The 25833-nt window shown below is 38.6% G+C and overlaps 1 protein-coding gene across 2 annotated transcripts in view; it reads right to left on the bottom strand.

Annotated features, from left to right (window-relative positions):
• LOC124545358 (DNA replication ATP-dependent helicase/nuclease DNA2-like) overlaps positions 1-20676 on the bottom strand; it is a 152709-nt gene extending 132033 nt beyond the window's left edge. The window contains exons 1-4 of one of the 2 annotated variants that reach the window (XM_047124261.1): positions 20589-20676; positions 20175-20307; positions 4172-4301; positions 1377-1490 (exon numbers count right to left, since the gene is read on the bottom strand). In XM_047124261.1, coding sequence (XP_046980217.1) covers positions 1377-1490; positions 4172-4301; positions 20175-20307; positions 20589-20609 — 398 coding nt within the window. In that variant the 5' untranslated portion in view covers positions 20610-20676. Of the gene's footprint in view, positions 1-1376; positions 1491-4171; positions 4302-6730; positions 6846-20174; positions 20308-20588 lie in introns of those variants that run through there. The other variant, XM_047124262.1, reaches the window with a different exon arrangement.
• Positions 20677-25833: the final 5157 nt, after the last annotated feature.

The raw sequence follows: 25833 nt of genomic DNA, 5'->3' as shown, positions 1-25833 counted from the left end.
GTGCAGCTGCTGCCACAGTTCAGGTGAGAGAGTATGATTAACAGTTTCACTGCTTCAAGAATAATTAACCACAAAGCTATAAGGGGTGGTCAAAAAGTCTCTTATTTCAGCTAGTGACATGCAGGCTGCCCTGCATGACAGGCATATTGTGTGTGAGTAGTATTGCCCTGCCTTATCGATCTACTCTGCAGGGCAGCCTACACATCAGGGGTAAGAAAAGGTCCAGCCCCTGATGTGTAGGCTGCCCTGCATTACAAGTAGTAGCGACCTGCCTTGGGGAGGCTACACATGCAGATCGAAATGGCTGAGAAGAGGAAGGAGGGTGACAGATAGTAGGAGACGGGGGGGGTGGGGGGGAGGATGAAGTGAATAGAGAAAGGGGTGAGGAAGATATGGCAGAGAGAGGGGGACAAGGAGATATACAGTGAAAGGGAAAGGAGAAGATCAACAGCAAGATTGTGGAGGATCACATAGAGAGAGGTGGTCAAGGATATGGTCGAAGAGGGAGGGGGGGGGGGGGGGGGGGGTGGCAGAGGTGATGGACAAAGAGGAGGGAAGAAGAAATACACACATACAGGGAGAGGTGGTGGTTGAGATGGACAGAAAGAGCAGGTAGGAGGAGAGGGCAGACAGACAGGGGAGCAGAAGATGGACAGAGAGAGAAGAATGGAGGAGACGTGAGCAAACGAATACAGGGAAAAGGCCACTCATTCATAATGTATTTATCTTTTCTACTTAAATGCAGTTGTTTGGCACCAAGCGTAGATGCAGGTTTATAATGCTTCACGAATAAATTACTTGATGCAGTTAATTATTGCCAACATTGATTTCTTCGTTATTTCAGTTAATAAAATAAAACACTAAGCCACTTAGATTTAGCACTTCGCTGTAAACATTTTCACAGTCAACTAAAGCTCGCTCTCGGAGTAGTGTTGTGTATGGTCCCGAGCTTTTCTACCACCTACTCATTACCCTCCAACACACAATATTTTCACCCAAACAGAGACACTTGGAACCTCCAAACTCAGCAAAACTAAGACAAAATTTTAAGATAATTTTTTCAAATGTTGGCAAGACAATGCCAGTGAGTTAGACCAAGAAGCGTCTCAGCAACACCATCTGAAAGTAATAGGCCACATCTCCCTTTGCCTTAACACATTCTGTTCCTGCATGTTTCTGAACTTAGAGGAGTACTTCAGCACCTGAAGCAATTTAGCAAATCTCTCTTCCATAAAATAGAGAATTTAATAACCAAATAAGTAAAATATCTCCTACAAGCAAGGGGAACAATATTCAGGAAACGAAGATAAAAAAATTACTGTGCACAGACAAAAAGCACACATTATGTCTAAAGCGAAGGAACTGTGCACACATACCTTTCAGGTGCAGTGAAACTGGATTCTTCTTCAGAAAAAAGCATGTCATCAAACATGGAACCATCAATATCCAGCAAATCTTCATTATCATGTCTTTCAGCTGTTATCTTTTCACTGCAAATAATGATATGATGATAGTGTGTAATGTAAGAATACAATGAAAACAAGGCAAAGCCAAAATATGATCTAATATCAGCTAACTATACAAGTCAAGAACTTATAATTATAACACTGACTATAAAACATGATAAAAGCAGAACACTGTAGTGACAGGTCACACTCATGTTATACAACAACTGATTTTTCTATTAGATGGCTTTTATTTAACAGGTATACAACTGTAAAATTGACTATTGTTAATGATAACAGTGACAGTTAGAACTCCTTTATGAAGCTTTATCAATTGTTAATGATTCACTCCGTTAAGAAGTCTTAATGCAGCAATTATTTGTGATTCATATGTATAAAGTAGTGACAGTTTCTCAAATTATTAATATATTTCTGTGACTTTAAGCAGTTTTTTCTAGTAAAATTAGTCCATTTGCTTGTCAGAAATTTTTTAAGTCAGCATTTCTCTTTTTCAAGTGTTACACTTCAAATTTATCAACAATATTACAAGTTCAATTGACATGAGCAATAAACTGACATAAATTACAGTTTGTAACACAAAAATTTTCTTAGATCCACAAAGTGCTAGGAAAACAAAATACCTCTGTAAGGAACATACAACTAGGAAGTGGCAGGTGCCCCGAATGTTAAATGCAAAATGCGCCAAATCAAATGGTCACTCACTTCACAAACCATAATCGACATGGTGCAGACAGAACCCCACCGTATTATTGACAAAATGCTCTACCACTGCAAATTTCAATGATTACTGCAGCATGCATAGTATTTAAAAGCAGTCAAATGTGGACAATGTCAACGAGTCCTGGCTCATGACGCTTACTTTGTGAAGTCAGATATGCAATAAACAATAACACAACTTGTGAAAAATCATCAAATTACCACTGGATAAAGGAACGCAAGTAATCCAATGGAGCTATTATGTAAGAAGAAAATGAAGAAGAATTAGAAACAAAAGAATACACACAAACATCTTACATATCACAAGACTAGTATAGTTCCCTCAGATGGACAACTGTGAAAGGAGCCATTCCATTCTGGCATTCATCTGGAGACATCTGGAGAAATCACAAAACTTAAATAGTAGAAAGTAGACAATAATTTCAACCTTGCTCTTCAATCACTTACCTTGCTCTTTGATTACTTATTTTCTGGTTTCACTACATTACCTTGCTCTTCCTGGTTTCACTACGATTTAGAAGTTCATCCATCAAGGCACAATTAGAAAAATATTTTAACGAAAGGTGACACCATCACACTGAAGTAGAAAGTGACCCAATGTTGACAGTTTGTGGAATTGAAAACAACCACTTTTTTCCTTATTTTGTCATCAGGTTTGATCCGGAAGATCACCAGAAGCATCTACCTCCCTAAACTATTATCCAAAACACAGCAACCTTGTGGCAAACAAAGGCACCATCAAAAGACATATAAACATAATAAACTGTGATAAAACAAAACTGACACCTACTGCAGGACCAATTGTGTATCATCACAGTTTTTTATGTTTTGGCTCATTCTGTGTGGAATCAACTAACAAAGAAGTAAATTTGAACCTTAATGGTTAATAATTACATTATTTTTTGCCATTTTATTCTGCCTATCAAAACAAAGTACAATCTAAAACTTATGATTTTTTGGGCATTTGGCTTTTGAGTTGTTAATTCCTTATATTTCTAAAATTTTGCAATTTTTTTCACATCTGAAACTTTAAAATTGTAGCATCTCAAAAACTCGCAGACCTAAATTTTGTAGAATTTTATTTGGTTTCTTTTCAACTGTAAAAATTGATGCCACTTCGTCACATTCATAAAAAAATTTTATTTGTTAAGATTTCAAAATCAGATTTTTTTTTTTTTTTTAATGTGTATGCCAAATTTCTTGATGGTGTTCTACTGGGAACATACTGTAATAAATTTTATTTTACTAGTAAGTGCAGCATCCAGTATGCAGTCTGTAGGACTTTAGACTCATTACTAGATTGTAACAAAATCATAAACTGCAAAAACCAAATAAGGCTCTCAAGTCACTGCCATTTGTAATTTATATATTAGAATTACAGATTTAAATTTAAATTCAGGTTTGGCTCTCTACATAGTAACTGTAAAAATACTTTTACATACACTATGATGCATGCTCAACAAAGACTACAACCCGGAATATAAGACGACACCCCCCCCCCCCCCCCTCCTCCATTTTTAATAGGCTTCTTGAGATAAATTTATAACAAATTCTGACTAATCAAAATTACAAACTGTTTTATTGAGAAAGTATCTGCCAAAAGTTAACATTGTACCTATTCTAAACTTATATTATGAAAAGGATAGTTGCTACTCCCCCTCACACAAACACAACTCATGTACACATGCCTACAGTCTCTGGACGCTGGAGCCAGGCTGTGAGCAGCAGTGCATTATTGGAAAGGCATGCAGGGACAAGGTGGAGACAGTCAGGTGCAGTCGGGAGGTTAGACGGTGGGCAGGGGACAGAGGGGTGGAGTGATTAGCATAACAAACATTATCAAAAACTATATTTAAACTAAAATTTTTTTAGAATAATGCTTATCACAGACAATATAAGTTCCATCAACAGTTTTAACAAAATATGAAAAACCCAGCTCATTTTAGAAATATCTGTGAAATATCAGCTATTCAAGGAAAATGTTCTACCTGCCACTCTGCTCCATTTTAGTGCAACTGTTCTCTGCATTCTTCGCAGCTTCAAGCAGCAATAAATCACAGTCTGATACAATTCCAGAATCTCTGTCACTGAAGCCCCAGTCATCATTTTCTTTGTCTCCTAAAACAAGCATACATCAATATGGAAAATTTTACATTAATTCTATTTTCTGTGTGTGGCCAGCAAGCTGGCACCAGCATTCCATTCACTTTCTCAGACAGAAAATTATTTTAAAATACTGTGTAATGTGGCACAATCTATCTTTTAGACAACATATTTTATCCTTTAACCATGAACTAAGTAAGCAGAATTGAATTCAACTGAGTCTGAACACCAGTATGCAATAATTATTTAAAATACAGTAATTGATTACAAGCATACAGCAGTGTTTAATTACTATCGTTGGCTATGCTCATGGTAGTTCACTCTAATGCAACCATTATTTTGCTTTTTAGTGCACCTGAAATAGATATGTGAGAACTTACACAAACCAACACCTATTGACGTTTATACCTGGATCGGAATAACAGAGTAAGTGACAGTTACTTGTTTACAACAGGAACAACTGGTTGTAGAATGAGCTCAGTTGCACTTTCTGTACTATACATCATTGACATGTTACAGCGCTACCTCTGTTCTCACTTACCACAGTCAGTTGCAGACAAATCTACACCTGGTAACCAATTGTTGTCATGAAATCCCATTATTTCTATCTGCAACATGTTCCATTAAGGCAACAGAATGTCTGACATTAGCAATTAAAATGCATTGAAACATAATGAGACTATAATGGTGATGCAAAGCGAACTCAATGCAGTGCATCAATAAGGAATGAGTGGACATATTCAGTACAGAACTACTCAGCTGTTACTGCCACAGTCATATAATGCACACAAATAGCGACAAACTGACATCACCCCCTCCCCTTTCTGTTAAACTTTCATTTGATATGAACCCGTTATAACTACACGAAACAAAATTACTTTCTCAGATTCAATTAACAAAGAAATTTTACAAGGATGGCTTTTTCATCTCTTCAATATAATGTTGCATCAACATCTTCCTGACTGATGCAATATGTATGTTGTTCTTCTCCTCCCCCCCCCCCCCCTTTTTTTGCTGTGAATGTTCTTTTGCCTGTCCACAATTGGTCTGTTGTTTTATTTTTCTTCCAAGGTAGCAGAATTTCTGAATTCCATCCTACTATGTGATCCCCAGTTTACTGCTAATCTCATTTTGCTACTCCTCATTGTTGACGTGTTCCTTTGGTTTATTCTCAGTCCATATTCTGGGCTCACTCAGACTGATCATTCCCAAATTTTTATCTACTTTCATTTATAACCTTAACTGCTTCTTCAATATACTGGCTAAAAAGAAGGAAAGACTGTATTCTTACCGCACTATGCCCTTTTAATTGCAGTTCCTCTCTCTTGGTCTAACCCTCTATATCACTCTTGGTTCTTGTACATACTGCAGATTGCCTGGTAAAATTTTTCACCCTTTTTTTTCTGGATTAGCAAAACAATGAAGAAATGGTTCAAATGGCTCTGAGCACTATGGGACTTAACATCTGATGTCATCAGTCCCCTAGAACTTAGAACTACTTAAACCTAACTAACCTAAGGACATCACACACATCCAGGCCCGAGGCAGGATTCGAACCTGACTGTAGTGGTCGCACAGTTCCAGACTGAGGTGTCGAGAACCGCCCGGCCACACCAGCCGGTAAAACCAATGAAGAGCCCATAGTTTTCTTAAGTCTTCATTCCATTATCAAGCAGAACATCAAAACTCTGTATCTGGTGCATTTTACCATTCTTAATGTGAAACTGACAATTATTTAATGTGATTTTAATTTTCTTTACTATTCTTCTGAATACTATTCTTGGCAGCAACTTTGATGCACGAGCTGAGTCTTTGACAGTTCTTACACTTACCTGCCAATGATTTCAGATTTTGTGGATGATATCCTTCCAAATATCTGAAGATATGTCTCTAATCACAGATTCTTTGCATTGACTTAAATAACTGGTTGCCCGTCCCCAAACTATTCTAAAAATTCCGAAGTATTGTTATCTATGCTTTCTACCTTTCTTCATCACAAGTCTTCAACAGATTTTTCAGAATGACTAACACGAGATTTCTGCTTGTGTTACAAATTAGCACCCATTTTCTTCTTCGATTTCATCAACTTAAGGTTTTCCCCCTTAGTACCCTTTCCTCCTCTTTACTCCACCCTGTATTTAACAGTAGCAGTACTCTAGCACTTTTAATGTTGGCAGCTTTGATTTTAATTTTACCATACGTTATTTTCACTTTTATATATCCTGAAACTTCCCTTCTGATGACCATTTCATTTTAGATTTCTTCTCCTTTTTTTTTTCAGCCCTACTGCTTGAGATTCCTTGATTTTCCGTATCAATTACATTCTTACACGATTCCTATTGCTCTATTCTTTTCTTTTTCATATCATTTTTGCATTTCTTTCTTTCTTTCTTTGATCAGCTGAAGTATTTATTCATCAACACTATGGAATAGCTTCCCTGTACCTATTTTTGGTTTCCAACTTCTGCCATTGCTCTTTCTAGAGATATTCATTCCTCTTTGCTACACTGCGTAATGCAACACACTGCGAATCACAAACTGTAGAATATGATAGACCTGTAAACAATACAATGCACTACAATTCTGTTATGTACATTCATGGTAATATATATTGTCATCTTACAATAATGATTGCTAAGTGATATTTAATGCAACACACAGAAATTACTTCAACGAGAAGAATTTGCAAAAAATATGAAGGCAACTGCCCATAAAATAAGGATGTAGCATGTACTAATTACTAGTTTTAAATAGAAGATTAAATGGACGTGTCTGTATAAAATAATAACAGTTGTAATATGGAATTACCTTAACTGTAGGCAAGGGAACTATCAATTTTTATGATCAAAATTAGTATACTGCAATACAAAATTGTTAAGAATACTCATTCTGTAGTTTCTAGACCTGTGAACCCTTTCCTGTGCCATCAGAATGCCATATAACTCCGCATCATAATTTGTAAATTGTTCTGGAAGACGCACTTTGAAAACCCTATCAGGAAAAACAGCAGAACAACCGAGAGCATTTTCCTGCTGGGATCCATCTGTATACATAATGATAAAACTATGGTAAGCACTTAAAATAGACGAAAACAAATTTGTAAAAACCAAATCTGGAGTACAACTTTTCTTGTACTGTGCCAAGCTTGAAATCACTTTGGGCCTCTGAAGACACCAAAGCGGCAGTGTGATCCATCCCTGGGTGTGTAATTTCATGCCTGAGAGATCCAGATCCTTGAGACAGTGTGTAGCATGAATACCAAATGGCTTGGTCACTTGCGGCCGATTCCTGAACAGTCATTTGAAGGTGGGTTGGATCACTGAACTAAATGCCAATGACTGAGGTGATACTGAGATTCTCAGCACCTGTCGAGCCAAAAGGTTATGTCGCTGAATAAAGAGTGGTGGTTCACCAGCCTCTGCACACAAGACTCTGAACTGAGCTGGTCCGAAAGGCTCCAGTCGATATCCGAATGCCCTCATGATGGACAGCATTTAACATTCGGAGGTAGGAAGGATGGGTCGATTTGTAGACCACGCTGCCATAGTCTAAATGTGATCAAATAAATGCCCTATAAAACTACAGCAGGTGGGACCTGTCAGCTCCCCATGTTTTTCTGCCAAGGCATCTCAAAATGTTCAACAACCGGAAGCCTTGGTTTATAGGTCTTTCAGGTGTGGGAGCCATGTTAATTTAGAGTCAAATAATAAACCCAAAAAGTGCACAGTGTCTTGAAAATGTAAAATACGGTCACCCATTGTAAGCACTGGTTGGTTAAAACTCCGACGAGCACAGTTAAAATTAACACACATAGTCTTCTCAGGTGAGAACCGAAAACCAGTTGTCTGGGCCCACGTTTCCAGCCTCCTAATGGTCAGCTGTAGCTGCCTCAGCGTCATAAGACCAGAGGAAGAGTAAGAGTAAAAGATTGCAAAGTCACCCACAAACAAAGAGCATTTGACAGGGCTCCTGACTGTGGAGGAAATGGCATTGATAGTGATGGCAAACGATGTGACACTGAGGGCACTGCCCTGGGGAACACCATTCTCCTGAACATAGCAATCAGACATGGCACTGCCAATGCGATAACGAAAACGCCAGTCCTCGAGAAAGGACTGGATCAGATGCGGCAGGCATCCACGCAGTTCCTATTCATGAAGTTGGCGAAAGATGATGTAACTCCAAGTAGTGTCATATGCTTTTTCGAGGTAGAGCACTTGCCCGCAAAAGGCAAAGGTCCCGAGTTAGAGTCTCGGTCCGGCACACAGTTTTAATCTGCCAGGAAGTTTCATATCAGCGCACACTCCGCTGCGGAGTGAAAAATCTCATTCTGGAAACATTCCCCATGCTGTGGTTAAGCCATGTCTCCGCAATATCCTTTCTCTCAGGAGTGCTAGTTCTGCAAGGTTCACAGGAGAGCTTCTGTAAAGTTTGGAAGGTAGGAGACGAGGTACTGGCAGAAGTAAAGCTGTGAGGACAGGACGTGAGTCGTGCTTGGGTAGCTCAGATGGTAGAGCACTTGCCCACGAAAGGCAAAGGTTCCGAGTTTGAGTCTCGGTCCGGTGCACAGTTTTAATCTGCCTGGAAGTTTCAGTAATGGGATACTTAGTAAATCACAGTTTGGATTTCAGAAATCCTGTTCTACTGAGACAGCAATTTACAATTTCACTGTCCACATAATAGTCTTTAAATAGTAAAATGTCACCAGCAGGAATATTCTGTGACTTATCCAAAGCATTTGATTGTGTGAACTATGACATTATGTTAGAGAAATTACAATTCTATGATATAAATGGAACAGCATATGTGTGGTTTACGTCATATCTACAAAACAGGAAGCAAAAAGTCTCTTTATATGCTTCACGTGATTCAAAGGAGTTTGCACTTCATCTAACTGGGGTGAAATTATATTAGGTGTTCCACAAGGTTTGATCATGGGTCCCCTACTGTTCTTGATATATGTGAATGACATCCCTTCTTATGTGAAACAAGATGCTGAACTGACACTGTGTGCTGATGATACCAGCATATAATTATTAATCCAGTAAAAGAAAGTCAGATAGAAAATGATACAAATAAGGTCTTTGGAAAAGTTATTAATTGGTTTTCTGTGAATGGGCTTGCTCTGAACTATAAAGAAAACACAGTACATCCAATTTTCTGCTGCAAAAAGTATAAGTCCTTCAATAAACATAACAGACCAAAATAAGTCAGCAGCCAGGGTAAAGCATATTAAGTTTTTGGGTGTACATATAGATGAGAATCTTAATTGGAAAATCCATATTTTGGATCTCCTAAAGCAACTAGGTTCAGCAACTTTTGCAATCAGAATAATTGCCAATTTTGAGGACGTAGAAATTAGTAAGCTAACATACTTTGCATACTTCCACTCTCTGATGTTATACAGAATAATATTCTGGGGCAACTCGACACTTAGGCAAAAGGTATTCACCGCTCAAAAGAAAGTAGAATAATGTGTGGGGTTCATAGTCACACATCTTGTAGGCATCTGTTTAAAAGGTTAGGAATTCTTACAACTGCTTCACAGTACATTTACTCAGTAATGAAATTTTTTTCTCAACAACATGGACCAGTTTAAAATCAACAGCGACATTCATGATTACATGATATTGATATGATTTCTTTAAGTTCCATGTAACTACAGTTATTACACCTAGACTGAGCGTTTTCATTTCTCTTTCCAGATTTTATGGCTTCTCGAGGACTTTAATATTTCTGACATTCTGCACACCAACTCTGCAAAGTAACAGTTTCATTGGTTTTTCCAATCTTTTTCTCATAGTCACTTCCCCTTTGCACTCTCCTCCAGCAGGTTTGAGTTGGAGGCTAATCTAGAATCTCTTGCCAATAGGTCGGGATGGTAAAAGTATAGAGCAGGTCCAGTAGTGTACTTAGCCTATGAGTTTCATGCACAATGTCAGAACTTGTTTTGAGGTATGTGAGCCGTGGTGTGTCTTTTCTGGCACACCAGTTCTTTGGCACGACTATCGACTACCCGGCTGTATTAATATCTTTGTCCCTGTTGTGATCTGGCGGCAGGTATTTGCAGTTGGCGAGTTGGTCATCAGACACTCCACGAGGCGCTAGGACATGCTTGAGGGGATGAAGGAGCAAAACACGTGGGCGCGGTCAGCAGTGGCATGGCCGGTCTATCTTGCAGGACAGACAGGAGTTTGTGGTGCACCTGCCTGATGTAAACTCCGGGCGCTGCTCGTCGCATTGCCTTGGCGCCTGTTTTCTCAGACAGATCCATTCCTCGAGATCATCTCGAACAACGCTCTCCATCGAAGGTGTAAGTGGTTTTGGTGCCTTTGTTTCACGGAACTATTTGCGTTGTAGCGACTGTCGCTTGTTGGTTGGTTGTCCTAATGTGTGTGTTGAAGTAAGAGCAGCCGGCAAGGTGTGTGATCGCACGGGGACCAGCAGTCACTACTTCCTCTAAGGAAATCAGTGTCCCCAAAAGATGTAACTGTAAGGTATTGAACATACTAGGTCATAGTCTAGTTATTTTCTGCATATCAAGCTTGCACAACTGGCAGTTACATTGCAGACCTATGCACAAAACCTAGTTTTGTTGTGTATTTGAATAATGTGATATTATCTTGAAATTATTTCTATTTCATCTTTGTACACATTGTCGGCATTATTCATATGTGCAAATATTGTTGGGCAAAATATAGGAGTGTGAAGTCTGATACTATTTTACAGCATTGCATTTGTGTATAAGTCCTAGTTTAAATGTTTTACAGCATTGATATTGCTGCAAAATTTAAGTTGTTTACATTGAAAGCACTTGTTGGTTTTTTTAACTTATATTGTTTATTGATCTCTTAACTTATTGATGTTTGTTTGGTGTTTGCTGTGTTTTCTGTGGTCTGTGTTCCAGTTTTCAGCGAGTTGGGGTGCGTGGGAGCAGCTCCACATTCCGCTTAGGTACACTGAAGCTGCAACATGTCATCTAATGGAAGTGACTACAGGTTGGACCCCCAGCATTTAGGTGTTGTTTTGGACAGCTAGTCTTCTGCTTCTGGCATTTCAAGTTAAGTCACCTTTTCCCCAGGGCAGCCTGGCCTCACTGCCCATTTGATAAACATTTAACATCTCTCAAGCATATTTAAAAAAAAAATTAAATTTGCTTGTCAATGAATTAAATTAAGTGTAATGTATTGTGCTAGTTGTGTTGTCGGAAAAAAAAAATTAATCTGAGCCACACTTTTAAATTACTTCAGATTGTAATTTATTGTTCATTAAGTAATTCTAATTTGCTGCTTGCTTGAGAAGGAAGCTATTTGTTATTTTGGATGTTGTTTTTTAAGATGGCCAAGTGTTGATTGTATGTTAGCTGTTTTATAAATGTGGTCTTGAATAAATTGTTAAATTATTGATCTGCTAGTAGTTGTGTTTAAGGAGCAACATTATAGCGGCCTTGACCTTCCATGCTAATCCTGACTTCCTAAGTCACAGTATGACAGCAATCAAATGACACATGTCAGCTACTGGTCACACAGTATAAGTGAAAGAGTAGCAGACAGACAACGTTTTTTTGAGCAAGAAGCAAAGAAATACTGTGACATTCTCATGTCAGTATCCCACAACATCAGATATCTTAACACATTTGGAAGAAATAATCAAATATTTGTGGTAACCAAAACCACAAATTTAAATGCTGCATTTCACTCACAGCAGTTTGAGCTGTGCTATTAGGTCTGAACTTAACCGCATACTCTTAATTCATAACATATTTGTAAAAAGAAGTCAAATATTTTCAACAACAGTGCTGATGAGAATTATTCAATTTCAACACTAGAAATTCATTGCCTGTTTGCTCACCTTTGATTGGTTATGTGAAAGTATCATCACACTGGCTATATGAAACTGATGTGTTAATCTATGAACAACAGAGAAACATCATAGTGACTGGTGATATCCCTGATCTAGACTGTAGTCCATCATAATACTTTTTCACTTTTAGGTCACAATCCCTATGGTTACACAGTGCAGTGGTTTCCACTGTCTTCTGCACCCTCATGTTGTTGATAATTGCTGATCTTTCTACCTTTATGGGCAGTTTCCCACCTACAGCCAGCGGGTGCCCTCAAACTCTAATCATTCTTCCACACTCTTTCACAAGGGCATTTCCAGCATAAGGGTGACTCCTAGTCCCAAAAGTTATCACCCATCACTGTTGATTATTTATATGTGCAAACTAAACGGTGATTGTGATCAATCAAGAGAGAGAAGACATTTTAACTAGTAGTCAGAGGTTTAAACTTAAGACTACAGTGACCTTACATCAACATGAGCCCATAATCCAATCAGAGCTCTACAAACTTTGATTCCATTAATCTCAATCGACAACCACAAAGACTTTATAAAGCTTAAAATCAAGCAAGTATACTTTGAATCACTTGTTTTATCAGGGCCTTCTGTAGTGTGCTATATCAACTGTTTGAATAATGTGGCCAGTGCTTAAGGTTGCAGTCTCACAACAGCACATTGTAAACTAGCTATACTGGGCATCTCTCCTTGGAGTCATAAAAAGCAATTTTTCTGGTGTTGGATCGGATACATATTTGCAGTTTAATTTTTGTAACACACAGATTGGGTAAGCTCACACAAACACTTATCACTGTGGGGTTCATGCAACACCTAAGATGAAAATGTCAGTTTGTTCCTTGTAACACACAAAATGATTTTACACACTGTTTCATGTGCATTAGTGATTTGGTCTTTAGGACTCTCTCTAGTGCAGACAATGACAACAATGGATATCAGTGAACTCCTGTTGGCCACATCTTCATTGCTCCTTTTTGTATACAAGCCTCAAGCTATTTGCCTGCCATCATTATGCAACAATTTTATTCAGGCATTGCTGGAGTACTGATTATCCCCCCCCCCCTTAAATGTACTTGTAAAAATTATGTATCACACAAGATCAATTCGGGAATGTTCCATTGAAGGGGCACATAAATTCCAGTTTAAAAATATACATAATATTTCTCTGGGTTGACTTCATTCAGTATAGCTCCAGCTATTGCCTGTGACGTATATCTTGCTGAAAACGTGCAACAGCCTAGATCGCATAAAGATTTCTTTAAGACAACCAGTTTCAACTTTGCTGTCATATTCAGGTCAGCAATGTCAGTCAGAACTGGCCGTCTCAAAGAAATACTTATACAATCTAGGCTGTTGACTTTATTTAGCAAGAAAACAGATGCTCCTTCAGTCTTCTCAAAATGGGAAAATTCAAAGTAACACATCTCTAGGATAGCAAGTTATGTATTTAGCTTTGCCTGTGTTTTCTTCATAGCATGTATGGCTTAAATTTTGTGCGTTTTTTTGCATTTAAGAGGGTTAATCTTGGGTTGGTTTTGTAAGTGTATACTCAGGCAGCCAGGAGCGTATGGATTGCATATTTGTTTGTTTCAAAGATAAGTAACTGTTTGGTTCAGCCTAGTTAGCGACTCAGTCTGGCTCCATCCGCCATCTGTGACACATCTCCAGAGCAGCAGGTTACTTATTTAGTTTTTCCTGTGTTTTCTTAGTAGTATGTATTGCTTACATGTTGTGCATGTCTTTCTTTGTAAGAGGTTTAATACACATTTTGTAAGTGTAAATTCAGGCAGTCTGTAGCTCAACTGTAATTTCTTCTGCACAGCCAGCTACACTGTTCATTAACGTATCAGCATCCATTAGTGATTTGTCAGAAGGGTAACAAGTTGGATACCTAAGTATTTGTCAGCTTTTATAGTTTACTTCTCCAGTTAGTCTTACTAGGATGGGTAGAATGTGAGCATACTGTGTGTGGATGAAGGAGAGGCTGGCTGAAGTTTGTGAACAGTTGAATGCGGTTTTGGTTATGATCAGCTACCTTCAGGCTGCTGCCCCAGGCTGTAGGAGGGGCAGGAAATCTGGCGTGGCTCATGGGACACTTCCAGTGTCACTTATTTCGCCCATGGGCTCTGCTGCTGAGGCACCTCCTAGTGTAAATGGTGTGATGGATCAGCCCTCACATCAGGCTGAGTAGTAGGCGATAATGTGTTTGCTTCACTCGAGATGAAGGGCCAATGTGGGGGCTGGGCACCTGGCCTCACCTATTCATCCTGTAAATGAACAAGTGGCTGTTGCTTCAGCAGGGTCCAAGTAAGCACAAGTGGACAGGACTTAGCAAGTTATTGAGAGCTCCAACATTAGGCACATTATGGAGGCCTTTAGGAAGATAGCATTCAAAGGTGGGAAGAAAGCCACTGCGCACTCTTTATGTCTGCCAGGCAGCCTCACCTGAGGCGTGCAGGCAGCGCAACTGCAGCTATCAACCATGCGGGGTGCAGTCATATGTCTGCTGGGGCTGTCACATGGGTTCTGAGGTCATCCTCGGTTCACACAGGCAGCTGGATTTGCATGCAGGGTGGAAACAGAACTTGCTATTGACCACATTGTTCCCAGAGATGACTGGGGTCTTTTTGTTCTGAGCCGAGTGGTGAGTCTCAGCCAAAGGCTTCATCAACTATGTGACAGTCTTGGTAGCAGATTTCTGGACCTGCGTTATCAGATGGGGAATTGTAGGACTCCCCTTGACAGGTCAAAGGTGCAATACACAAAGGCAGCAGCTACTCGGGTAGCAGAGTACTTGTGGAGTACATAAGGGAGTGTTTTAGGCTAGACAGTAGTCTGAGGCATTCTAATGAACACTTTCCAGTCAATACACAGATAGGGAAATGAAACTGTGTTCACAGTAGACACATTTAAGCCACCAAAATTTTATCGGCAAATTGTCGAAGTATTGACAGCAAAATTCCCAAATTTACTGCCATGCAGGAAGGTTCTCATGCTCAAATTACTCTTGGGACTAAGAGATAGCTAAAACCCAAAGTAGAAAGCTGCAAGATATTTAGTATTTATCAGAAGAACACATTAGACACCACAGGAGGGGGAGTGTTCATTGCAGATGACAGAAACATTGTCTCTATTGAGGTTGAAATTGAGTATGACAATGAAATTACCAAGTTAGCCATTGGACGTTAGACACTGGTCTTTTTTACTGGCCACTCAATTCCACTGTGACAGTTCTAGTATCATTCAACGAAAGTCTACAGTCAGTAGTGTATAATACCCAGTCCATTCAATACTACTTGGAGGTGACTTTAACCTACCGAGTATAAACTGGGATATCTATGGTTTCATTACAGGGAAATGAAAATGGAGAGTTTTGGGAAATAGTTTTGAACAAGTTTTCCAAAAACCTGTCTTGAGCAGCTAGTTCAGCAGCCCACACACAATGGAAATATCTTAGACCTTGTAGCTATCATACTGATGGCATCAGTATAGAGACAGGAATTAGTGATCATGGTATCATAGTGACTATGACTGTGAAGGTTTATATATCAGTCAAGAAGGCTAGGAGGAAGTGTCTGCTAAAAAGAGCAGATAAGCAGTTGCTAGCATCTCACTTTGACAATGACTTGCAATCATTCAGTTCCAGTACAGTGGCCATAGAAGAATTAGGGCAAAGTTTAAACAGACTGCAAATTGTGTTCTGGACAAGTGCGTGACTGGTATAGTGCCCTTGGATCAAAAGAGAATGTGCAAATTGGGGACAGGTAAAGATTACTGGAGATTCTTTCATATGTGGAAAGATCTATGGCCAAAACAACAATTACCATCATCATATATTACCATGAGATTTGGCCAAGAATCTGGGAAATTCTGGTCCTACATAAAATCAGTAAGCAGGTCTAAGGCGTCTATCAAGTCATTCATTGAGCAATCTGGTGTGCCGTTAAAGTTTAGCAAAACAAAAGCCAAAGTTCCAAATTTTGTGTTTAAAAAAACATTCACGCAGGAGAATTATACAGAGTCCCACATGGATGACATGGTAATAAGCGATCCTGCTGGAGAGAAACAACTAAAGGAGTTGAAAATAAATGTCACCATATCCGGATGGAATCCCAAAATGGTTTACAAAGAATACTCTATTGCAGTCACCCCTTACTTTACCATTTACCGCAAATCTCTCACTCAGCACAAACTCCCAAGCAACTGGAAAGAAGTGCAGGTGACTTCTTGACTCCTGTATATAAGAAGGGTAAAAGGACAAACCCACGGACCCATAAGATCCATTTGCTGCAGAGTTCTAGAACATATTGTGAGTTCGAATACAATAAATTTCCTAGACACTGAAAAGTTTATGTCCATGAATCAGCATGGTTTTAGAAAGCATCACTCGTGCAAATCTCAGCTTGCCCGTTTTTCACACGATACACTACAAACTATGGACGATTGGCAACAGGCTTATTTCATATTTCTAGCTTCCTGAAAAGCGTCCGACATGGTGCCCCACTGCAGACTGTTAATGAAGGTATGAACATATGGATAAGGTTTCCAGATATGCGAGTGACTTTAAGACTTCTTAAGTAATAGAACCAAGTATGCTGTTCTCAACAACCAGTGTTTATCAGAGAAAAGGGTATCACGAGAAGTACACCAGGGAAGTGTGATAGGACTGCTATTATTTTCTACACACATTTTAAAAATGATGTGGCGGACAGGATGGGCAGCATTCTGTGGTTGTTTGCTGATGCTCCTGTGGTGTATGGAAAGGTGTCGATGATGAGAGACTCCAGGATGATAGAAGATTACTTAGACGAAATTTCTAGGACAAAAATGTAAGTTAATGCAGACAAGTAGGGAAAACAAGCCCATAATGTTTGGATACAGTATTAATAATGTCCTGCTTGATGCAGTCATGCCATTTCATTATCTGGATATAACTTTACAAAAGACATGAAATGGAATGATTGGGGTAGGGAAGGTGAACACTTGACTTCACTTAATTGGGAGAATTTTAGGAAAGTACAGTTCTACTGTAGAGGAGTGCACATGCAACTATTCTTGAGTACTGCTCAAATGTTTACGATCAGTACCAACAAAAGGAAGACACTGAAGCAATTCAGAGATGGGCTTCCAGATTTAAACAACTTGGAAATATTATGAAGATGCTTCAGCAACAACTCAAGATGGGAATCCCTGGAGGGATGATGACATTCTTTTCAAGGAACACTACTGAGAAAATTTAGGGAAATAGCATTGAAGCTTACTGCAAAACAATCCAACCTCCGTGAACACATTTTCGCATATGGGCCATGAAGATAAGAGAAATTAGGGCTCACACAGAGGCATACAGACTCTCTCTTTCCCTCACTATCTGCGAGTGGAATAGGAAAGGAAATGACTAGTATTGGTACAGGGTACTCTCCGCCAGGAACCAAATGGTGGCTTGCAGAGTGTGTAAGTGGGTATAGATACAGATTCATCTTTTCTGTACGTCCCATCAACAAGGGGAACCTTTAGGAATGTGTAACAAGTCAAGGTAGGTCTACAAATTAACAAAAGGAAAGCAAATGGTAGAAAATGTGTTTTGAATTACTAATAAATTATCACCATACTTATTGATGCCATTCATGCTTATACCACCTAAACTGAATCGAGCAAATTAGAAATGTACAATAGTGGGAGCAGAATTGTTGCTCAGTTTTCCTCTCACCTGATTCTCTAAATTTAGCCAACATTATTTAGCAAGAGAAACAGTGGCTTTTCAGTCAGCAGTGCACATAGCAGAGGAAGGCACTACACGCACTGAATGAAGTTTTCCAAATGACAGGGATAACAAACACATTAGTGATTAAAAAGATGAAGTTGAAACTATTTCTAGTTTTAATTGCAACCCTGTCAACTTTACAGAGATACTGTTAAACACTATGATGGCAGCCAAAACATGAATGTTTATTGATGACTATCCTTGGTGTTTTCATAAGCATAAATTCTAATACAGCTCTGACACTAGATTATCTGGACACTTAATAGCCTTCTCAGCAATGCTTTAGCACCAATATAACAACACTTTTGAATAACTCATTAAATATTTGATAATACAAAGTTATATTTTCCAAGTGTATTCACCAGTTTCTCGCTTTACAAATACGGATAATTTTTGTACCTCACAAGGAAGATTGAATTTAAGAGATGAATCTGGATGCTGTGTGTGATGAAGTATGATACACTACACGTAAGTACTGACTCTGTGCAAAATGCTATATACATGGAGAAAGCACAGGAACCCACATTAAGTTCATAAAGCACACTTCTAAACAGATTAATTTTAACACTTAACTTTTGATCTATGTATGTAACTTGCTATCACATTTACATCAGTTACGCAGGATTTCATAAGCACGGCAGGTGTAATGGCCTCTTCTGCAGAGTAGACAGTGGGGTGTGGCACCCTTCTGCTGGAAAGTGGTATTGGGAGGCAACTGTGGAACTACACAGTTCACCAACAGGTTACGCCCTATCATTGTAGACTACATAAAAAAGGATGACTAATCACACCATGTTTATGTAATCCCAACCAACAGCAAAAACACACCATCTACAGTGTTCCTCATGGGGCATTTGAAACCAAATGTGCTGTTTCTCGATAAGTTCTGTACCACTGATAAATGGATTTACGTGTGGGAGAATCCAATTTCTTACATGCCTCGAAATGAAATGATCTTATGGTGTTGTTGGCCAGGATGTCCCATTTGGGTTTGGCTGCCAAGTGCAAGTCTTATTTCATTCGACGTGACATTGGGTGACTTGCAGTTGATGAGGACAACACAACACCCAGCCCATGAACGGAGAAAATCTCCCACTCGTCCGAAAATCGAACAAGGGCCCAGTGCATGGGAGGCAAGCATGTTATCACCAAGCTAAGAAGGCAGACTACATGTCTCAGAACACGTGTTATGAATTTAACTCTGTTGACCATAGCATACACTACACCTTCTGTTACGGCATCCACACGCTGACTGCCAGGAGTAAGTCAATTTGTGCACAGATGCCATAAGACTCAATGCTGTTCATGGAAATGATGTGGATCACATTATGGAGACTATGTCTATCGACTGCATATTTACCCAATAATGCAACATGTCAAGTTCTTTTGTCATAAGCATTTTTGGGTCGACAGAAGCGTCCGATCCAACGCGTCGGCTTTGACCCGTGACGTAAGGGTGTTGTCGTGTGTGACGTCATGACGGTGCGGAGTTTGGTTTGAATGTGGCTGTCTCCAGTTCTGTTTTATCTTATTTTATTTACTTTTACTGATCTGTTCGTTCTATCTCGTGAGATTTTTTTTTTAAATTTAAAAACACTTATTACTTATTTTAATTATCTGTTTCCTCCAATTTCTGTTTTAGTTTATTATATTTATCTTTCTGATCTGTTCGTTCTATCCCGTGAGATTTTTCTTTTTTTTAAAGACAAAAAACACTGATCAGCTACTGAAGCATCTTTATCTTCTATGGGTTGCAGGGGTTACAACCCCTGGGGAGATGGGTGGGTATTCATGCATGGCTGACTTCACTTACACGTTGTAGCTACGCAAGGCGTCTAAATTTGTTTATATTTAGTTTGCCCCCCACCCAAAACACCCCATTTCCCGCGCTTGTCATTAGGCTTCTTGTAGAAAGTGTGTGTGTTTGTTTTTGTTTCCGCCATATTTGTGACGTTATGGGTCAAAGACGGGTGGGATCGGACGCTTCCGTATTTCCGCATTTTTATGTATAAATGTCTAGTCCAGACACCTCCTAAATTCCCTGTGCCCACCCGAATAAGCCAGGTTTCGAGATTGTATCAGCAAGCCAATTAACTGTTCATAGACAGCACTCACAGCCACATACAGTAAACAAAATATTTTGTTTATATGACAGCGATCACTGTATCCGAAAGTAAGCAAAATGCCTCTATCTTTCTTACATGGTTGCGATCAGTACCTACTTCAGAAACAAGAGTTATGCAAATATAATTTGAAAAATGGTAACATACCTGCATATGAATTTGGTGATATACGCCTCTTTTTTGGGCTCTTCGTCAGTTCTTCCCGACAGTTTCCCTTTCTTTTTATTTGCAGACGCTCATTTCTTTCTTTCAGCGGTGAAACAGGTACAGGAGACCCAAACTATATAAAAAATAATCAGCCATGGAACATTACAGCATCCATCGAACATTACAGACTCGGCGAAAACAGCAGAACAATATTGATGACTGTGGATTCAAGTTTGGTTTACAGAATGAAGACGTTTATCAGTTATAGGCATGTAGACGTGATGTACGGCTATTACATAAGTTATATGAAAAGCTAGTCAATAAAACTCAAACACCAAAAGTATACGTCAAATCAACAAAACTTTCATTACGGAGACAAACTAGTGATCCGAGAACTAAGGTAGACTGACTTACACAACTTCCATTCACGTCCATTGTAAACAAACAAGCTTCACATCCGCCACACCGTTTGACAGTATGTTTCTCATCAAGTGTTATCTTATTTCCCGCCTAAACCAAACATCTTCAAATAGTATTTCCTATCGACCGTTATGATGCGTGAGAAATATTTGTATTAAATTACGTTAGTGGTTCATATTATAGATTGTAAAAATCAGAATTTCACGGAACTGATGATCAACTAAAAGCTCTGAAAACAAGAGAAATATTTCATACAAAAAAGGATAGCTTTGGAAAGGAATCCAATAGCTGCCTAGATGATACACGGTAAGTTTTCGATGGTTGGAGCTGAGAACTTGAACAATGACGGAAAGTTACGTACAAACCGTTGTTGCATCACAGTAAAACTACTGAACAGAATTTTTTGTAATCATACGGAACTCTTGATGTTAGCATAAAACAAAATGTTTTGTTGTGCTTAGGTACTGGAATATGCGATATGTAGGTTCACTTCATCAATGTTTCATTTACTTACATACATTGGCATATCTCAAGAAGTTTATATATCAAAAATGAAAGTTCTAAGAAATCTTCTAATAGTATAAGCACATTTTCGTTTACAAGTTACGTCACGTCAAAACATTCCACAATGCATTTCAAACGGCAGCCTTCACACAGGCCGTCAACAGACCGTCACGTCACGTTACATCACGTTAGGATTTGTCGGGAAGACAGTCTTCACAACGTCTTCGCCTGCTTGCATCGGAAGTCAACCTATTATCTCCGCGCTCGCTAATGTTTAGTAGTGGATTTTGTGCTTTTATTCATTCTTGGTCTTTATTTTATTATTGTGCTTTTTTTCAGTCACAAATTGCGGTTAAATTTTACTTACAGTACAGGGACTTAATGTGCTGACGTGGGAACAACTGTTGAGTGCTGGTAACTATGTAACGTTCGTATTAACGCACATGTTTTGTTATGAAATGTTCGCATTACGAGGATAGTTAATTTACTGAGCGGACAAGGGTATAAACATGAACATGCCACCTATCGAGCAAAAACAGCATTAATTATTTACTTAATGCCTGATTGTTACCAACATCAGTACACAACACCTCCGCTGCCGTAAGCAAAAGTTTCTGCAAATTGCAAATGTTTCATGACTACTTGAAATTTTTTTACAATAAATATTCTATCACAAGCGAGGTCAGATATCCGAAAGCGAAAAACTATTTAGGCTTTAGAATAACAGAAGAGACATCATACCCATATTGTAAATTAATAAGAACATTACTTGATGAAGCAATTTTAATTCAATTACACTTTAAGCGAATGAATCAGCTCTAGTGAAGTTATTGACGTTATTAGCTATGTGAGAAAAATTAAACACAATGGACATGGTAAACAAGCTCGATTTATTCCCCTATAAACATCGTTTGATGGATTTGTATACATTTTCGCTAGCAAATAAATGTCGATGTTCCAGTTCTCAGCACTTTGGCACACAAAAGCTGACCAGAAAAATACGTTATGAAGTTTCCTTTGGCCATTAATAAACTTTATCGTTGTCAGCTCCCCAGTTCTGATACTACACTCCGACTCTTTACTTCACAAATGGTGAGTCAAAACCTCACTTTCACAGTTCATTACTGGGCTAAGTTAATTGAAGTGACATGAGGTGGCAGACAATGTGGGAACACACTGACACTACTATGCCATTATGTGATGTGACGTGATGAATAATTGAATTGGCTTCAGTCTTCCATTACTCTGAAAAATGTATTTAAAACATATTTAAAATTATACTCAACATTCACATCATATTGTAAGCATAATTTGTATATTTTTTTCTGAACTGTATTATCTTATCCACAGTATCAGAATTTTCATTGTAGTAAATAGCGTACATAAAGCTGAGAATCGCTATACTACAAAGTTCATAAGTGATAAAATAAATAAATGTAATGTTTACTTCTTGTTTCGACACACTGTTGGAGCTGTGACATAAGCAAGCATTATACAGGCTAATTGGTGCTTATTATACATATATTTCCAACAATATAGTCTCTTAATTTAATTTTGTCGGTTGGTTTGTTCCATTAATTAGATGCACCAAAATTTCTTGTGATACTGAACATTTACTTATCATTGTATTAACAGATACTGACAAGTCCATATCTCAAATGCTTCAATGTTCTTCATTTATACGGTTATATTTAGTCTATTTATGCTACTGTTGTAGAGTAAAAACACAGAAACATGTGCTGATATACAATATCAATAGTTAACTGATTGTTTTATGTAGAATGAGTTGTCTAGTACTTACGATTTATGTATTTAAAAATTATCTTTATCTGTGGCATCCATTAAGGTCACTGAATAAATTTTCAAAGATGTTTATGGATGCATATTTCAATCCTTTTTAAAACAAACTGAGAATGAATAGTGGATAGTGTAGATTAATGTTTCTTCTGCTTGCCTGAATCTGAAGATTTTTATTGTCTGATGTCTAATTTTTGACAGAAATCAATATAAGAGAATACATGTACTATCAGATTTCAGTAATTGCAACTGCAGAAAGAGCTGAGCTACTTATATGAGAACGATGCCTCATCATATCTTTCCATAGAACTAATATGGGGATAAGAAGAGCTGTTATATGAACACAGTTCAAAAACACTGCGAAAAGTAGATTTTTTTTAATGAATCAGCACACATGAGGTCTGTTCAATAAAATTCCGGAACATTCGTAATTTCGCGCCAATGTTGTGTTGGAGCGAAATGTGGTTGGTATCCCTGCACACACCTGTTTTCAATGTGTAACTTCCGGAAGTTTCATTGTTGAGTGTCTGTTAGTTAATGTTCAGTGCAGTATTGAGTCGAACGTAATGTCAGACCGAGCGAGGTGGCGCAGTGGTTAGCACACTGGACTCGCATTCAGGAGGACGACGGTTCAATCCCGTCTCCAGCCATCCTGATTTAGGTTTTCCGTGATTTCCCTAAATCGTTTCAGGCAAATGCCAGGATGGTTCCTTTGAAAGGGCGTGGCCGATTTCCTTCCCAATCCCTCCCTAACCCGAGCTTGCGCTCCGTCTCTAATGACCTCGTTGTCGACGGGACGTTAAACACTAACCACCACCACCACGTAATGTCAGAGTTGGAGGAGCAACTTGCCTGCATTAAATTTTTTGTGAAAATCAAGAAAACATTTACAGAGGCACACCAAATGATGCCAGAAGCCTACAGTGATGAAAAATGGCCAGACAGGAGTTAAAGATGACCCTCGTTCAGGACGTTCTTCGACGTTTACCGACAATGCTTTTGTCAGGAATGTCAACAAAATTGTGAATGTCAATTGAAAACTGGCAGTCTGAGCGATAGGAGGGGAACGTAACATGTCAGTTGGATCATGTCATAATATCCTGATACAGCATCTTCGAATGCATCATGTCGCAGCCACGTTCGACCCACAGCTCAGGAGTCTAGACCAGAATCACCTTCCCCTCGCATTCTGTGCAGAGCTTTTGGAAATAAAAACGAGATGTTCCCCAAAATAACCATAACAGGTGATGAGACGTCCGTCTACATTTATGATGTTTAGACCAAGCCTCAGTCTTCAAAATGGAGTGGGAAAGGTTCTCTATGAGCAAAAAAATGCTCACCAATTCAGGTTCAATGTCAAAGTCAAGCTGATAGTTTTATTTGACTTTAAAGGATTAGTTTATCATGAATTCATGCCACCGTGATAAGCTATTAGTCGATGGTACTATCGGGGCATGCTTCGACGCCTGCGAGAAAATGTGAGAAGAAAATGGTCTGAAATGCGGCAATAGAATTCATGGCTCTTGCTCACGACAACTCACCCACGCATTCATCCCTCTTCGTGCATGACTATTGTACAAGAAACGAAATAACTCTGCTGCCACATCCTCCATACCCTCCAGACCTATCCTCTGTTGACTTTTTTTATTTCCAGAGTTGGAGACCGCATTGAAAAGATGAAGATTTCCAACGATAGATGAGACAAAAGAAAATTCAGACAGCACTTCACGCAATCCGGCAAGATATATACCAAGACTGTTTCCAGCAGTAGAAATGACATGGGAGCGGTTTATCAATTGCAGAGGAGAATATTTCTAAAGAGACCATGCACAATAAGTAATGGTAAGTGTAGAAAAATTTTCGAAAAAATATTCCAGAGTTTTTTGAACATACCTCATGTAAATTCCCGTGTTTCTGAATTAATACTGAAAAATAATTCACCTTTAATTGCAATTGTGTAGAGATCACCACTGGGAAATTTTGAACTGTCAGACAGCAGCAAGCTTTTAATAGTCTCTGGTGACTTCAGTGTAGATTTTTTAAACGATTCTAATAGGATCCTACAGTTTGATTTCAGTATTTAACTTTCCAGCACAAGTGGATAAAGAAAATAGGAGCCTAATTGATAATGTTTTCTTTGGGGAAGCCCAAAGCAAGAAAAGAATTGTTTACCCAGTAGCAAATGCTCTCTTTGATCATGATGTATAGTTAACTAGGATACGTAAAATAGCGCCTTATAGTATGGACACTCCACAATGGATAACAGACCCCAGGACAACTGTTTTTAGGAATAGTTTACACGAGATGAGCTGGGATGAAATTTAATCTCTTCTGTAACAAATTCATAACATAGTTTGAAAATAAGGAAGGACACTAAATGGCGATGTAAGAAACTATGGCTCATACTATAGGGATTAAAGTATCGTGTGAGAGGAAAGGGAAATGTATCTGTCGGCAAGAACCAGTACAGATTCTGTAGTACTTGCAAACTACAAAACTACTCAAAGTTATTAAGAAGTGTTATTAAAAAAAATCAAGGAACATACATATAATGCCAGAAATCAGTAATTCCAACAACAAACTTAGTGAAATATGGAATGCAGTGAAATTAAGGACAAGACAGTCAGCCACAGAACAAGATAACATCACTATTGAATTGAATGGAAGATCTGCAAATGATGAGTCACAGGTAGCAAATGTTTTAATGAACTCATAATTTCATGTATGTTTTCAAATATATGTAATTACAATTTAAAAACTAATAGTTACATGTATACAAACAGTAAAGAACATTCTTTATCTATAACAGCCATAAAATAAAAGCCCACTGAAGATGCTGCAAATGCAGTGTAACATGTTTGGGTGAAAAAACAAAACTGTGTTTTGCTAAAGGCAGACCCTATCCAAAGACATCTGTATTTAACAATCATTCTTAAAT

Source organism: Schistocerca americana, chromosome 8, assembly GCF_021461395.2.
Source record: "Schistocerca americana isolate TAMUIC-IGC-003095 chromosome 8, iqSchAmer2.1, whole genome shotgun sequence".
Classification (NCBI taxonomy): Eukaryota; Metazoa; Arthropoda; class Insecta; order Orthoptera; family Acrididae; genus Schistocerca; species Schistocerca americana.
Note: the sequence above shows the minus strand (reverse complement) of the source record. Positions and strands in the feature narration are given on the sequence as shown.